The sequence below is a fragment of the Mesoplodon bidens genome (genome assembly GCF_964165515.1).
Source record: "Mesoplodon bidens genome assembly, chromosome: X".
NCBI lineage: Eukaryota > Metazoa > Chordata > Mammalia > Artiodactyla > Ziphiidae > Mesoplodon > Mesoplodon bidens.
In genome coordinates this window covers 45266467-45283884 of record NC_138163.1, presented here as the reverse complement: position 1 = coordinate 45283884, position 17418 = coordinate 45266467, and the positions used below count along the sequence as shown (strand labels likewise).

The 17418-nt window shown below is 51.6% G+C and overlaps 1 protein-coding gene across 4 annotated transcripts in view; it reads left to right on the top strand.

Annotated features, from left to right (window-relative positions):
- The window catches only part of TMEM164 (transmembrane protein 164), a 165715-nt gene extending 149312 nt beyond the window's left edge, over positions 1-16403 (top strand). For all 4 annotated transcript variants that reach the window (XM_081222615.1, XM_081222616.1, XM_081222612.1 and 1 more), the window contains 2 exons: positions 9950-10050; positions 11701-16403. In XM_081222615.1, coding sequence (XP_081078741.1) covers positions 9950-10050; positions 11701-11907 — 308 coding nt within the window. In that variant the 3' untranslated portion in view covers positions 11908-16403. The remainder of the gene's footprint in view (positions 1-9949; positions 10051-11700) is intronic.
- Positions 16404-17418: the final 1015 nt, after the last annotated feature.

The window sequence follows — 17418 nt, the reverse complement described above, 5'->3', positions numbered from 1 at the left end:
ATTGGAGGCTTTTGAGCGGAGGACTGACATGATCTGAGTTAATCTTTCAAGGGATCACCCAGTTGCTATGCTGAAATTAGACTGTACGGGCACAGGATAGAAATAGGGACACCTATAAGTAATGTTTGCAATAAAAGAGGAAGGAGATGCTAGTGGCTTGGGCTTGGGTACTAACAGTAGCAGCAGAGAAATGCCATTGGATTCTGGATACATGCTGAAGGCACAGCCAGCAGGAGTTGCTGATGGATCAGATGTGGGATGTGACAGAGAGGAGTCAGGGATGACTCTAAGGTTTTTGACCTTTAGTAACTTAAATGAGTTACCATTTATTGAGATTAGGAAGACTAGGAGAAGAGGTTTTGTTCTTGTTTATTGCTTTTTTGTTGGGTCGGGGGAGGAAGTGCTCTTTCAGTTATCTAATGCTGTATAACATCCCCAAAACTCAGCAGCTTAAAACAATGACTTATTATTTTTCACAGTTGTGTCAGTTGACTGGGTCATTCTTTGTCGTGGACTGAATGTTTGTCTCCTCCCCTGAAATTCCTATGTTGAAGTCCTAACAACCGCCCCCCCCCACCGCATGTGATGATGTTTGGAGGTGGGGTCTTTGGAACGTAATTAGGGTTGGATGAGGTCATGGGGGTGGGGCTTTTGTGAATGGGGTTAGTGCCCTTATAAGAAGAGGCCATAGAGTTCCCTAGCCCCTTCTACCATGTGAGAACAGGGCGAAAAGATGTCTGTCTGTGGACAAGGACGTGGGTTCTCACCCAACACCAAGTCTACCAGTACCTTGATCTTGGACTTCCCAGCCTCCAGAACTGTGAGAAATAAGTTTCTGTTGTTTAAGCCACCCAGCTTATGGTATTTTGTTATGGCTGCCTGAGCTAAGACATTTTTTTTTTCCTACTTACTGGTCCTGCTTGGGTTCAACTGGTACAGCTGGGATAGCTGGGCCTCTCTATCCACAAGGCCTTTCATGGCATGGGGGTCTCAGGGCAGCATTCCAAGAGGGCAAGCCCCAATTCATAAGTGCTTATGAAGCCTCTGATTGCATCTTTTTGATGAAGTCCCATTGACCAAAGCAAGTTCCCTGGCTGAACCAGATGGGCCACATGGCCAAATCATCGTGGGAGAGGAATACATGAGGGTGTGGATACTGGGAAGGTGTGATTCACTGGGAGCCAGTACTGTAACAGTCTACCATAGGAGACAAAATCAAAAGCTGCGTTGAAGAATGAGATGCCCACTTAGATATGCAAGTGCAGATATTGAGTAGACTGTGAGCTATGTGAGCCTGGAGTTCAAGGCAGAGGTCCAGGCTGAGATGTAAATGTTGGAGTCGTCAGCACGCAGATTGTGTTAAAGCCAGGAGATTGGTTGAAATCACCTAGGGAATGAAAGTATTTAGAGAAGAGAAAAGCTCTGAGTTCTGCAACCTGATCCTCTCCATCATTTAGCAGTCAAGGAGATGAGGAGGAAGCAGTAAAGGAGACCGAGAAGAAGCAGGCTGTGAGGCAGGAGGAGAACTAAGACAGCAGCATCCCAGAAGCCAAGTAAAGAACGTTTCAAGACAGAAACGGTGCATAAGATGAGGCCTGGGAATTGGCCACTGGATTTAGCAATGAAAAGATTATTTGTGACCTTGATGGGAGTTGTTTTGGTGGAGGGAGGGGTGGGGAGGTAGGCATGGAAGCCTGATTAGCTCGTGTTGAGAGAGAATGGGAAGAGAGGAATTGTAGACAGCGGAATATAGACAAGTGCTGTCCAATAAAAACATGTAAGCCACACATGTAATTTCAAATGTCCTGGTAGTCACACTAAAAACAAGGTAAAAGAAATGGGTGAAATTAATTTTAGTAATATATCTGATATTTAACCCACTATATTTAAAATATTATCACCCCCAAATAATATAAAATTATTGCCAGGGTATTTTACATCTTTTGAAATACAGTAGTGTAGTTTACACTAGTAGCACATCTCAATGTTAAACAGCCACGTATGGAAGTGGCTACCATATTAGACAGGGCAGGTATAGACATTTCTCTCAAGGAGTTTTGCTGTGCAGATGAGCAGAGGATGAGGTGCTTGCAGGGGCGAAGTGAGGTCAAGTGTGTGTGTGTGTTTGTTTCACAATGGAAGCTGTTACAGTATGTTTAGTTTATATGCTAATGGGAATAATCCAGTAGAGAAGAAGAACTCCTCGATGTAAGAGAAAGAGAAACCGTTTCTGGAGTGATATTGAGTAGGTGAGAGCGGATGGGATTGGGATACAAAAGGGAAGGCCTGCCTTGGCTGGGGTCCTGGGCAGTTCATCCGTGGGAACAGGGTGAAGGCAGAGCACATTGGGCACCAATGCAGATAAGTGGTTAGATGTGATCATGAGAGCTCCTGGAAGTTTTTGATTCCTTTTTTCTCAGTGAAGTAGGAATCAGGGTCATCATCTGAGAGTGAGGATGGGATAGAAGTGTTGAAGATCTGAGAAGACAGAAGACAATATTAAATTGTGGCCTGAGAGAGTGAACGGGCTGGGGAAGTGTAGTATGACTGTCTGGCAACATGAAAGATGCACTTGAGGTTTGTCATCACGAATCTGATGTGAGAACAGTCAGCACAGATGTTTTTCTCCAGCCGTGTTCAACTGCAAGCAAGGCGGGGGAGGAGGTTGGGACTTAACCAGGGCTGGGGTTTTTTCAACATGAGTACGGGGATAATGAGAGATGCCACGAAGTCAAAGGTGTATGCCAGGGATAATTCGAGTGATGGGCCATGGAATTGAAGGAGAGAAGAGGGAGCCATGAGGGACAGCAAAAAAGATGGGAGGACCAATGGATCACAGATTCCAGGGGGGGTCAAAGAAGTGTTGGGGTCAGGGTTAGAGGGCGTCAGCTGGAAAGATAGACATGGTGGGTGAAGAGGGCATGCTTGACTTAACGAGGGGCTGCAGATATTCATAATTATAAGGTCTCAGGCACAAGCTTGAGAATGACTGGCTGAAGTGAGACGGGGACAAAATCATTGAGGAGAGGAGGCCAGGGAGCTGAGAGGCCAGGGTACTGGAGGGTTCATGTTAGGCATATGTTGAAAAGGTCAAGAGATAAGATGGGGGTATTTTTGGAGAGAAAGGTACCGAGCCAGGTACTAATATCCCTGAGGAATATTAAGGACCATGGCCCATAGTCTGTAGACAACTGTGAAACGGAAGGGTAGTAGGTTGGAAATGGCAAGGCAAAGAAAGAAGTTCCCTACTCTCCCTATATGGGCCCAGGGGGAAAATAAACCAGTGACTACTTCAGAGGGCTAGAGGTGAAGAAGGCTCCTTGTGGGGAGAGGTAGGTCAGGGAAGAGCATAAAGGATGAAGGGAACATTCAGAGAAGTGATCGAAACATTGGGAATTTGGCTAACGATTGCTCTGTGACTTTGCATATCCTGTTCCCTTTTCCTGGCATTCCCTTCCTTACCTTGTGCACCTGGAAAGCTTTTCTTCAGTTGTTTACAACCCAGCTCCTGCATCGCTAGTTTCCTGAAATTGCTACAGCAAAGATCACCAGTGACCAGCATGTTGCCAAAACCAGTGGAAGTATTTGTCTTTACTGTACCTCTCCAAAGAAGCGTGTTCCCAGTGGAGTTTTCTGTGATGAGGGGAATGTTCTTTCCCCGCCCTGTCCAATATGGTAGCCACTAGCTGTGTGTGGTTATCGAACACTTGAGATGTGATGGGCTACTGAGGAACCAGATTTCTAATTTTATTTCATCTTAACCCATTTAAATGTAAATTGCCACGTGTGGCTCGTGGCAGTCTTCAACCTTGTCTTTCTCCTGGCAACTATTGCTGTTTTCCAGGCTCTGTCCTTGGTCCTTTAATCTCATTCTGTGGACTCTTCTGTGTTGATCTTATCCGTACCCCAAGCTCTGTTTCTGGGACATCTCCCTCTTCTGAGCTCTAGACCTGGACTTGCACAGCCTATTGGAGACGTCCGTGTGGGTATCCTATAGGCATTCAGTGTCAGCACACCCCCAACCTGAACTCTCCTCTCCCCTGAATCGACTGCCCTCAGTCACTGAACTCATAGACCTGGGAGTCACCCTAGGTGCCTCCTCTGTGTCCTACGAATTGCCAAGTCATCCACTTCTGCAGAAGCATCCGAACTGGTCTTCAACCTTATCCCTCTCCTGTCCATCACCCACACTGCTGCCAGAGCAGTCGAGCTAGCTGAAACAGAAACCTGACCTTGCACTCCCCTGTTTCAAACCTCTCAATGGCTTCTCGTTGTGAAGAGGATAAAGGCCAAGGTCCCGGGCACGGCAGACAAGGCTCTTCATGACCTGAGCCGGTCTCTCCAGCTTCATCTCTGGGCATGTGTCCCCTCCCACTTGATGCTCCAGTCACACAGACCTGCTTGGGATTACATGCAAATGGCATGCTGTTTCATGCCTCCACACCTTTTCCCAGGCTGTACCCTGCCGCCCGGAATGTCCTTTCCTTCCTTTAAGCTCCTGCTGCCATCTCCTTCTTGTTCTTCAAAACTCACCCAAACTGTCATGTTCTTCAGCTCGCCTTCCTCAGTGTCTCCATTACTTAGCGCGCTTACCTTGTCACACCATCTCATTGCTCACGGGTAAGCTGCAGGGTAGTTCTGAAGGGCAGGGCCTGTCTTGACCTCCGTCTCCCCACTTTCTAGCATGGAGTCTGCCCAGCGTGCAGCCAGTCCGTGTTGAGTGAATGGGTAATATGTAAAAGTGAATGACTTGAAGGGAGCAGGAAGAAGATTGGAGAATAGGATGCCGTCCTGCCCAGTCTCATCTCCTCGGTGTAAGCCCTTCTCGAGTGGGATTAGAGGATGAGAGAAAGGGCCCTTGGGAGAGGCCTCTGGGGATCGGTCTTGGCTGCTGGTGGCACAGTTGATGTCTCTCCCAGCACTCATAAAACTTCCTTCTGGCAGAAATCAATTTCAGAAAAAGCTATTATCTCGGTTTCCCCCTACCTTTAGAGCTGAAATGCTTCTATCCTCCTGGGGTAGAAGATGCTAGCAGAAAATGTCACATTTATTTTTTTCTTAAAGTAAAAAAAAGTTTTATGTGTTTAATTTTTCTGAAAGTGCTTAAGTTTCTATTTTCTCTTAAAAGAAAACTGGTTTTTCACTGAGATTTTCCCAAGGGCCACATCCAGGTATATAAAAAAAGAATGATGTGCATTTGCATACAATTTGCATATATCTGTGTAGACTGGGTCATCTATTCTCATGGTGCTTTCTTTTTTTTCTTTATTTTTTTCAAAGAGATTGAATATTTGATCACCTTTGCAATGAAAAGAACCAACAGCAGTGAAAAGGCAGAGGAAACCACAAAGTCCCCTTTCATAGAAAAAGATCATCTCTTTATGAGATTCCTTGTCATCTTCCAGTCTTCTATGAGATTTTGGATGGCTGTGGTTGCCATGATAAAAATAGCAGCTGCCATCTGTATGCCAGGCTAGCTGCTGTATTTACTTTTTTTTATATCTCTTATTCCACTCAGCAGCCCTGAGAGATAGACGTTGCTACAGGAAACAGGCTTAGAGGGGTGGCACAATTTGCCCAAGGTCACCCCTCTAGGCAGTGGCAGAGGCAGGACTCAAACCCAAGGCTGTCTGACCCCAAGACCTTTGTTTTAAACCACTAAGCTGTATTTTCCATCACTGATGTACTGTTTGGTGTTCTGTCACTTACACTTGCCATCACGAGCCAGGGACTTTGCCACACAGGTATATAGTTTGTCTAGTTGTTATCTGAATGGCAGTGGACTGTTGCATAATACTGAGGGACCAGAGTTTACTTAACTTATCTCCCCAATTGGTTTGTTTCCAGTGTTTCAATATAGTAGGTAGTGCAGGTGTAAATATATTTGTGCAAATAAGGGCCATGTGTCGGGTGTTTGAGGTATTGGACGGTAGTCCTCAAAGTAGCATTGTTGAGCCAGAGGGTTATAGTGTTATAGATGCTCCAGAAAGCCTGTCCCATTCATCTCCCAAGCAGTGATGATTTTTTGAGTGCCTACCGTGCATCCGGTGCTGGAGGTGAAGAGGTGATTCAGAAATGGCCCCTCCCTCAGAGAACTAATTGTCTTGACGTGGGACGGGTGATGTAACACAGAATGAATGGTCCTGAGGTGGCAGTGAGAGAAATGTGCCCCTTGGCAGTGCCTGAGCGTTCCTTTCCCCCCATATATAGGGCAGGACAGGGTTCAGGGGCTTTAGGGGAGGGTGGGGGAGGGCTGCTGAAGTCTGGCTGAGGATACTTCCCCCTCTGGTCCTTTTTTCCCCCTGCAGCCACCACCAGGCCCATGGGGTCTGTCACTACTGCCCGGCTGCCACCAGGGGGAGCCAAGCAGAGGCTGGAGGGAAGGGACACCTGGGGAAAACTGCTCAGGGCTCTAAGCACCTGTCGGTCCTCCAGGTGCCCTCTTCCCCTTTATGTCCCCAGCAGTCAGGGTGACAACATGGTACCCAATTCCCACTCATCCAGCAGACAGGCAAGTGCACACAGTATAAGTGCATTCCAAGTTCTGTGCTAGATACCTGCTAGGAACACAGAAACGAATCCCACGCAGTCCTCGACCCGAGGCACTCGTCTAGACGGGTAGAGAGACAAAGAGCTGGTACAACGTGGTGTGATGGAGGTGTGCGACAAGTGGCAGCGGGGGCATTGAGCAGTGAGTCCTTTGGCATTGTGTCTGAGAGCCCAGTGCTCTGCTATTGACTTCGGCTATGGTACTGCCCATCTCCCAGCCTCGGTTTGTCCATCTACAAAGTGGACGGATGAGTCCAATCCCTGCAAAGGGCCTTCTGACTCAGATGTGCGGTGAGCCCGCCTCTTGTTCACAGAGCAAGCCTGAGCTTCTCCCCCAGAAGACCCAGGGGGGCTTCAGTCACCCCCATCTCACTCCTCTCCTTCCCTCTACACTCCCCACCATGGTGTTCCTTGTTCTGCCTCTGGCCTTCTTCCTCACTCGGTCTGCATATGCTCCTGTGACTTCAGTTACTGTCCTGTGCTGATGAAACCTATATATGGATGCTCGGCCCCGTCCTTTTCACTGAGTTTGTGATTCATATAATAATGAAAATAATCAGCATTTCTTAGATCCCAGATATGGCACTCCAATCATGGCTTAAATGATCTTATCTACCCGACGACCTTGTGAAGTAGGCGGCGGCACCCCATTCTGCAGACGAGTGAAACTGAGTTCAAGAGATACTGAGGCTTGCCCAAGGCCCTGAGGTCGCTAAGCAACAAGAGCCAGGATTTGAGAACCTGTGTCTGCCCGGCTCCAGTGCCCACACTGTCACCCATCACGCTGTATTTCCCAGAGTGCAGGCAGCCACCTAAGAGACAGTTCTACTTGGATAGTTCGCGGACACCTCAACTTCAACATGTCTAAAATTGGCCTCCTTTCTCCACCTTCTGTCCCAAATCTGCCTTTTCCTCTCTTCTCCATCTCAGTAAATGGCACCATCCACCCAGTGATGCCCAGCTAGAACCCAGGGCCACCGCCGTTATCTTCAGAGCTATCCATCCTCCTCTGTCATCGGGTTCCTGAAGCAGTCTCCATCTCAGTCCCCCACCTCGACTCTCTCTGCTCCAGCCCACACCCCACACCCCGGCCAGGCTGATCTTTCTCAAGCACACGTCTGATCACATCACTTTCCCACTTCAGACCCCTCTTTCTGAATGGTCCTGAGGTGGCAGTGAGAGAAATGTGCCACTTTCTGTGGCTTTCTGTGGCTCTGCGGCAGAGCTCGAAGCTGGCCACCAATGAGCTGAAAGCCATCCAAGAAGACATGTTTTGTGTGGTCCGTTGAGCGTTCTTAAAACAATTTGAATTATTTGCCAACGTTTAAAAATCAGGAAATTCCATATGAAAGTTCCCATTTCTGGCTTCTCTTGCAAAAGTGAAAACACTGGCAACTCTAGGCCCACGTCCCCATAGGGCAATGATTGGGTGGAACTGAGTGGTGGCTGACCTCTTCAGAAGGGGCCTGGGCTTTCCAGTTGGCCCATCTCCAGCATCCCTGTTGTCTGGTCAACCCCCTGCTCCCAGTTACCTGCCTGCCTGAGGCTTGAGGCATCTGGGGTCATGACCCTGTGGCACAAGATGAAGCCCAAAGCCCTCAGCCTGGCTCCTAAGGTCCTACCTGACCCAGCTGGGAGCAGCGTAGCCCTGCCAACCTCAGAGTCCTATTCCTGTTCACTGCCCCATCACAGTGTCCCCTGTGGTCTCAACTCTTACCCATAGTTCTGTGAATTGGCTCGTTCCCACGGATATCTGCCTTCCTGCAGGCTGCTGCTCTGGAATGCCTAGGCCCCTCTTTTAGTCCCATTTGTCCTTTAGGACTCTGCTCGGTGCCCCCTCCACCAAAAATCATCAGTCTTCCCCCCCCCACCCCCCAAGCTGAGTTCCGTCCTCCCATAATATGTGGCACAGACCTGGGTCATCACACCTATCATACCGGTTCTCATTGTTAGCAGCTTGCCTGCCTCCTCTGCCAGATTGTGCATCTGAGGCTGCAGGGAGCCCGTCTTCTTTATGTTCCTATCCCCAAAGTTTGGCACAGGGCTTGGAATATAATAGGTGCCTAATAACTGGTGAATGAATGGATGAATCTGTGAAAGACTGACTTGGGAAAACACTACTCCAGGATGTCCCGTTGCCGCCTACTTGCTTGAGGGGGAGGGTTCCAGCTTCCTTCCATTCCGGAGCACCCCCATTGATGTATGCACCCATCGCATCCTATAAGCCACTCCCCTGCTCTGCACGGTCTAGGATACATCCAAGCCTACTGGGATAGGAGTTCCTGAGTGACGATAGAGGGAAAGTACATCATTCTTGCTGTTCCAAGGGGAGAGAGTTGTCTAATGGTTGGGAAATGGCACAACAACTGGATATGGCACATTCTTTAGTTACTTGAATGATGATAACGATGTGGTGACGACAGTACCCGACACGCATTGAACACTTTGATTGTACCAGATCCCGTACTGAGAGTTCTCAATACACTCTTTCCTTTACTCCTCACAACAACTCTCAGAAGTAGCCCCATTTTACAGACAAGGAAGCTGAGGTTCAGGGAGTTGAAACAACTTTTCCAGGGTCACACACAGCCAGTAAGTGGTAGAATCCAGGTTTGAAACCAAATCTGTGTAACATCTCAACCACCGCGCCATACTTCCTCAGTGACGTTTCTCTTTAGAAACATGAGGGAATGATTAACATAAATGTGGAAATGAAGGCTATACAATTATATATACAGTAAGATTGCAATTAGTAATCAAAAGAAGAAAGAAAAGAAACTCCCAAGGCATACAGCAACCAAGGAGACACACCCACGTGCTAGCAGTGGTCACATTCAGCTAGTAGAGTGCTGGGGGTGTTTTTCTTCGTTTCCTCCATCTCATTTCTACCTTTTAACATTTTCTAAATTTCCTTTAGTGAGCACGTGCAGTCATCCCTCACTGTCTGAGGGGGACTGGTTCCAGGACCCCTGCGGGGACCAAAATCCGAGGCTGATCAAGCCCCTTATAGAAAACGGTGTAGTACAGTCCGCCATCCGGATCCGTGGATTCCGCATCCACAAGTTCAACTAACCATGGACCGATCCGGTTAGTTGAACCCATGGATGTGGAACCTGCAGATACAGAGGGCCAACTGTATTACTTTTATAATAACAGTAAAAAAAAAAAAAATCCCTCTTTGTAATGGCCCCAGCATTACATGGCAGAACAGACTTTGGAAGGGGTGATAGGAGTACCCAGCTAATCGGTTGGGGCTGTCTCTTGAGCAGCCATGGCAGGGCAGCAGAAGGGGGTAAACAGCAGGCGGTAGCTGTGGCCGCAGCGCCTGCACCCTCGTGGGACAAAGGAGGAGAAGTGGGTCACCAAACATGCTGTCTCACTGTCTCCACTTTTCCTCCAGGTGCTTATACCCCGGAGCCCCTCAGCAGTTTCCGCTGGGCCCTTCTCTCGACTGGCCTCATGTTCTTTTATCACTTCAGCGTCTTGCAGATCCTGGGCCTGGTAAGTTTGGTTCTGTCCCCTTCTATCCCTTCTGTTTGGCGTTCTTCATAAATCTTGATAATCCTGGTTGGCGCTGGTGTATCGTTTTGTTTTGAAAATACAAGATGCCAAAGGCCAGGCTGTCAGAGTGTTGTGTCTGGGCTGCTGATTTATGATCCACAGCCTTGGCCTCTCCAAAGAGTTTTCTGAATCCTTCAGTAATGACTGTTTCTTTCGTCCCTGGGGAGGCAAGGAGGCCCTTCACTCACGGCCGCTTGGATTGGAGGTAGAGAGCTGCGCTGGGAAGTGGTTTGCTGTGGACCCCATGCGAGGCAGGATGCTAGCCCTGGCCCTGGGCCTGGGGGAGGCTTCTGACCTTGGGTCCATTCCGTGTCTACTACCGGGCCCTGAGCTGTGTGTCCAGTGAAAGTGTGGTGTCGGGTGACCCCCGTGGCATTCTGGGATGTTCAGTAGTCGAGTTATCCAGAGCCCAGGGTTGCTGAGTGCGTGGGCGGTGTGTCTAGTGGTGGCGAAGTGAGTAGCCAGAGCTTGGGGCTGGGGCTGGGGCTGGGGCTGGGGCTGGGGTCGGGGTCGGGAGACCCAAGTTCAAGTCCTGGCCTTGCCCCTGCTCTGGGTGAGTCACCTCATTCTCGAGTGCAGTGCGCTCTCCACCCTCCGTGACACGGCACAGGCCTGCAACCCCGACCCTGAGAGGTGGTGAGGACTTGTCTTTAAGGAGAACGTGCTTGAAGGGCTTTGGAAGGCAGGGACCGTGGCCGTGCTCGAGGCTGGAGCGGCGTGCCGGGTTTTGTGTGCCAGCTGCACTGATGTAGCGTTAGCCGCGTGGACCTGGCCGGACTAGGGCGTGTAACCGATGTCACCAGCGCCTTTGTTGAAGCACTCAGTCATTTTGTCTTCCCCATCCCGGCGTGTTGCTCTGCTCTGGTTGGCCTAGGGGCTAGTTTGAGCTCCTTGCCAATAGCATGAATGCTTCCTGTGCTCTAGGGAGGGAGCAGTATGACCTTCACACCTGCTCTCCACCGGGACTCCTCAATTCCAGAGGAGTCCGTGTGCTCATGTCACCATACATACCGTGCTCGGTCTCACCTCTGGGCCTCCTACAAGGAAAGGCTCCGTTCACTCCATTCCTCGCCATGACCCCCATCCATCCTTCATGAGTCCATTCAGGTGTCACTGCCCTCGTGAAATCTTCTCCGAGAACTCAGCCCCCATCCTGTACACCCCTCAGTTCCCATGGTGGGCAAGAGCTGGTGAGCACCGTCTGCTTTGAGGTCACACGTGGTAGACCGATCACCCCACCTTGATGCAGGCAGGGGCCATGCCGTGGACTGCCTTTATCCCATGACACCCCTCCGGGTCTAGGCACCTAGTAAATGCTTAGGAATGGCAACGGGCACTGGGCCCAACCGGAAGGCAAGACTGAGCAAAACAGACCAGCTTTTCCACTGGACGGCCTCCCCCGTCACCTCCAAAGGGCTCTAGCCTTGACCCACTCAGAAAACCTAGGGGAGAAAGATCCCACTATGAACAGGTGGGGATTTGTCAATCCCTCCTTGTCTAGTCCCCATTAGGTAGACACGGCTGAACTGGCAGAAGCCAGAGAAAGCCTAAGGATGGTGAACGCTCACTCTGCCTCCCTTGTCCCTGCAGGTCACCGAAGTGAATTTGAACAACATGCTGTGTCCGGCCATCTCAGACCCATTCTACGGCCCCTGGTATCGCATCTGGGCCTCGGGACACCAGACTCTCATGACCATGACCCACGGGAAGCTGGTCATCCTGTTCTCATACATGGCTGGGCCCTTGTGTAAATATCTGCTGGATTTGCTCCGGCTTCCAGCCAAGAAAATAGACTGAAGGTGCTTGTGTTTTTTTGTTTTGTTTTGTTTTGGGGTTTTTTTTTCTTCTGCCCCTGAGGAAACAAGTCCTGACTCCACTTGGAGGACACCCAGCTCTTGATGACATCATGGGAGAGGGCAGGAGGACGTTTGGTGTGTTTCTTTTTCCTTCCTCTCTGTCCCTTTCTTCCACCACTCTTCCTTCCCCGGCTCTTCCCCCAGGACGGCTCCTGGAGCGTGGGCTGTAGTCCTGGAGCCTGGGCGGTAGTCCTGGAGCCTGGGCGGTAGTGCTGGAGCCTGGGCGGTAGTCCTGGAGCCTGGGCGGTAGTCCTGGAGCCTTGGCGGTAGTGCTGGAGCCTGGGCGGCAGTCCTGGAGCCTGGGCGGCAGTCCTGGAGCCTGGGCGGCAGTGCTGGAGCCTGGGCGGTAGTCCTGGAGCCTGGGCGGTAGTGCTGGAGCCTGGGCGGTAGTCCTGGAGCCTGGGCGGTAGTGCTGGAGCCTGGGCGGTAGTCCTGGAGCCTGGGCGGCAGTCCTGGAGCCTGGGCGGTAGTGCTGGAGCCTGGGCTGTAGTCCTGGAGCCTGTGCGGTAGTGCTGGAGCCTGGGCGGTAGTCCTGGAGCCTGGGCGGTAGTCCTGGAGCCTGGGCGGTAGTCCTGGAGCCTGGGCTGTAGTGCTGAGGGCCGCACGTTTCCTCCTTCCCTTCGCCACTCTCTCCCTGCTCCTCGTGGCCTTAAATGGCGAGACAGTAGTCAGTGGCTTTCACTCTGCTTGTTGCTGCTTTAACAACGTCTGGTTGAGGAGAAAGGGAACAACAAACGGTAGTTGTTTTGGCATTGAAGCGATGAGATTGGGCTGTGTTTCATTCCTCCACTGCCAGGGACCTCCAGGCTTATGCTGGGGTCCCCTTTTTTCTCCAGCACAGCCCTCACCATAAGGGGACTGAGGCCTTGTTTCTATACCAGCGGCAAGCCGAGAGCCAAGGGATTTCCCAGTTCATGGCCAAAAGAGAGCTGGCCAGATTCTTCCCACTGGTGTCCCATGACTCAAAGCAAGCAGCCAACCAGCCACTCCCTCCAGGATGCTGCCAGAGGTGGGAGGTGTGGGGCGCTACCCAGCCCAGGGGCTAGATTCCACTATTGCACTGGCAAATCCAAAGTGCACAAGGTTGAAATGTCCACAACTAATGCTAGGCAGGACCTTGGGTAAATTCTGCTTGAGAGCTGAGAACTGACCCATATCCCAACCAGAAGTGAGCATAGAAATTAGTCAACAGCAGTGGTAACTTGAGAAAACTGTGATTTGAATCACATGCTTGCTTTTAGTTTAATGTTGATAATAGATGACATTTTAATTTTGAGTGCCCCTTAAATGTTCTCTCTCTCTTTTTTAAAGGCAGCTTCAGGGAAGGATGAGCTAGAGTTGGGTTTTTTGGCTCTTGGGGTTTTGTGTATTCGTCTGTCCATTTGCTTTTGGATGTTTGAGTTCGGAGAATCCTTGCATTAGGGCCTGTCTCTGGAGGGACACCTGTCGATCCGTTTCGTGGTTTTACAGCATGTACTGGCATCCTAGGTTTGGGAAGATACAGATCCTGCAGTGCTGTTTCCCTAGGGCCAGGTGTCGTCACTGTGGCCAGACTCAGAGCTGAATTGTTTAGCGTGGGGGGCATCACATGGTCCCCACCCCGAAAGCCCACGTCTGGGTTGAAAGGGAGGTACCAAAAAATCAGGTCCCCGTGGGTGGAGGTTCAAGTGCTCTGAAAGGGAGACATTTTGTTGCAAGGCAGCCTCAGTCATACATGGACCTCAAGAAGGGAGGTGGTGCCATTTGCTGGCTCCTTGTTGGCTCTTACTAAGAATAGATGACTTAATAACAGAAAAGATATTTCTGTGACCTCCTCTGATGGGCCCCCCTCCCTCTCCCACTCTAGGCAACCCAGTTGCCCTGGGCCCATTCAATATTTCAGGTATTACTGTATCAGACCTAGATTGAGTTTCAGTGACTCAGTGGTCATAATTTTAGCAAGTGGACCTACAGGAGGCAGCAGGATGGGGAAGTCTCTCCTAGCAAGGCGAGGCCCAGGGAGGCAACCACGGCGGGGCCCATCCCTTTGCAGAGGTATGCTGGCAGTGAGGTCATCAGTCCCCAGGGTGTGGGGTTGCAGGAAGGGGGAACACCGAATGCTCTGGCTCCCCGTGAGCTCCTCAAGATGCGTGACCTTCATTTTCTGCCATCTTTGAGGGTTTGGCCGAATTTTTCTTAGTGCCTCTCAGCCCTGGGTTGCCCTCCGGAAGAGGCAGCTCTTGAGGGGCTGGATTCGCCCCGCCCACTGGCTGCGTGTAGGCGTGGCTGATGAGGCAAGACCTCAGTGCCCCTTGGCCTCTTTGCAAAAGGTAAGGGGCTCTCTTCCTCCCTGTCTCCGTGGCCTGGTGCGGGGTGCCAGTCAGCTCGAGCTTCCCTCGCACTGGCGTGCCTCTAAAAGTTCACCACGCTGGCTGGCACCTTTCTGCTGCTTAGAGGGAAAGAAAGTGGAAGCTATGTGCCTGGCTTGGCCAGGCCAGACGCAGGTGCACCTGTCCAGGGGAGGGGGATGAGAAGGGGAGATGCAGGGCTTCTGGGGGCCAGGTTGGCTCAGAAACATGTAGGGGGAAGGAACAGAGAGCAAGTCCCGTCCACGGGTTGCACAGGGAGTCATGGCCCGTGTTGGAGGCGTTGGGCAGCAGCGGGCATCTGAATTGGTCTCTACCTGACTCTTTCCTTGGGCCAGGCCCATGCGGAGAGGTTACCTGGCCAGACCCTCGGCGGCCTGCCTTGGAGGGTGGCCTCTGCAGCGGTAGGCCCGGGCTGCCCAGCACATCCCCTGGGCTTTCCTGTCAGTGCCAAGGAGCTTCCCCAGCCATCCTGGCCAAGTTTCCATATGCCATTTGCCAGCATGTGAGAGCTCCGTGTGTGTCTGGGAGAGTGTTTGTGGAAGTGGACAGTTTCTTTTAAAATGGCCCCGGGAAGGCAAAGGAGTGTTCCCTCCAGCCCCCAGGTAGCCTTGGCTAAGGATTGGCCCAGTGAGATCAGTGTGTTCAGCGGGCCAACTTGAGGCATCAGCTCAGAATAACAGATGGTCATGCCTGCTCGTAGGCCCCCATCTCTTCTCCATTCCCCGTGGTATTTGCTTCTATACACCAAAGATGATCTGGCCCATCTTCTTCCCGGAGGCCCAGTGATGTGTTCTCTGTCAGCTTGCGAGGAAGCCACGGCTTCTGTCCCCCAAAGTCAGCCTTCTCTCTTTCTCCTGGGACTTCTCAGCATTCACAGAAGCTGCTTGCAGCGTGGCCAGGATGTGTGGGGCGTCGGGGCCCTTTCCCATCTGGTACCTCACGTCCAGCTCTCAGATCATGCCTTCGGCTGCAGCCTCCATCGGGGTTTTGCTGTTAGTGCTCGTCGATACTTCAGTGTTTAGTGGAGCGGGCACAGCTGCCCACGGAGAGCAGGTTGGCAGCACGTCTCTGCGCGCTGGTGTTGGGGGGAGGCTGGCAGAAGGCCCTTCCTCCCCCTCCCTTGGCCAAAAAAAAAAAAAAAAAGACTTCCATGGCTGTGTACGTGTTGATCCCGAGTCATCTGAAGGGGAGATGGGGAGGCGGGCCAGGGGAGAAGGGCCAGTGTGGCCCCTACAAGACAAGACACCGGTGCAGGTTTTGGTAAATCGGGAGCCAGGCGTAAGGGAGGATGTCTGTCCCGCAGGCCCTCGCATGCTCCTTGGACTACCGGGAAGGGGCGTCCTCACTGCATACCCTGCCCCGCCCTCTGGGGGTGGGTGGGTAGGGTCCATGAGAGGGAGCGAACCTTCCTCTTCTGTATATAGAGCGAGCCACTTGTGCTCAGGAAAACCTAGTCGCTTGTTGCTGCTCTTGTGACTTTTTTGTACACTGGTTTGCTACTCGTGGCACGAAACAAACACAACAAAAGAAGTCATTTCAAGCCGAGCTGTTGTTTGGGAAACCCGCTTTCTTTCAGTGTCAGTGTTGTGTTGTATTTGGAGGAATTCTTCATTTCTATTGGTGTTACTGTGGTAGAGAGAATAAGGTAGTCCGACTTGTAATTCTTTCTGCCGGGAAATTGGCAGTGCCTCTGTCGTCGCCCCGACCCCGATCCTTCCTCATGCCCAGGGTGGGATTGCTATGTGCTGGGCACACCCCTCCCTGGCCCCCGCCCCCGCAGTGGCTCCCTTTAGAACCGGTCTTTGTCATCCCCATAAACAGCTGCAGGATGAGTATTTTTGCCAAGCTGGTTCTTGGGTGCTCCGTGCCCCTACCAGTTTGCTTGCCTCTTGGGGCATCTTGTAATGTTTTCTCTGTTTTGTAAAACCTTTTGATTGTACCACAGTGGTTTCTGCCGTCACCTTTGGAAATAAATGGTCATTAATTTGTGTACTTAGCACTCTGAATTTTAGTCTGAGGCGTTTCTGTTGTTGAAGATCCTTGAATGAAAAGGAACCCTCACCATGGGACTCACTGTTGAATGTTTCCTTCATTTACTGCTATTAAAAGGTTTATGAGAACCCAGGAGTCTTGGCCTTGCTTCCCAGAACCCTCTCAGAAGGGCTTCTGCTTTGAAAAGTAGACAAAAGGGGCCGATGGTCGTCCAGGCCGTGGAGGACCACCAAGGGGCAGCTGGCGCACTCAGCACAGCTCTGCCCTGGGAGTCGCGTGGCCGGACGTGAGGCCACGAATCCCCACGGATTCCCCCACGCTGTTGCCTGCTTCCACCAGTGCTGCCAGGGACCGAGCAGGCCTTGTGCTCTTAGCAGGGCTTGTCTGCTGGGGGCATCTGCTGGGCTCGCGGGGCCCCATGTGCGCCGGGCCGGGCTGGAGGACTGAGCTAGAGGTGGCAGCTCTAAAACCAGACGTGATCAGGCTCGCTCATCCCAGGTTTCCCGAGGGCGGGCTCTGTTCAGCAGAGGTGCGAGGCTGACACAGGTCAGACCGTCCCGTGTGGAGGTAACCCTGCCCCTGGGGAACAGTCGGACCCGGCTGTCCAGGGCTCCCCACTGAGCAGCCCGTGGTGACTGTGATCAGCCCAGCCCGCCTTTACACCAGACAAGAGGCCCTACTCAGACTTTTGCCGCTGTGGCTGCTTCTAGAAGGGATACAGCTAGCCATAGCGGTCCCCAGTGCAGGTGGATTTCCTCATTGGCCAGTAGTTGGGCACCCAGGCTATCGGAGAGGCTGGGCCCTGCCATCCTGGACCACAAAACCACCAGCTTGGGCAAGTCACTCGTTTGCCCGTGACCCCAGCTTCTCCATCAGTAAAGCTATAGCTACAGCCGTGTGCCAGGCATGGTGCTAGGTCCCCCCATGTGCATTACAGGATGTAATCCCCTCAAAAACACGGTGAGCTGATTGCTCATGCTGTCCCTGTGGAACAGGCAGAAAGTGAGAAGAGGCTCAGATCTAATCAATCAGTGGAAGAGCTGGCCTGGGAAGCCAGTTTGGTGAGGCTCCAGAGCCTCGGTGCTCAGCACTTTCCCCTTGACTCTGCTGCC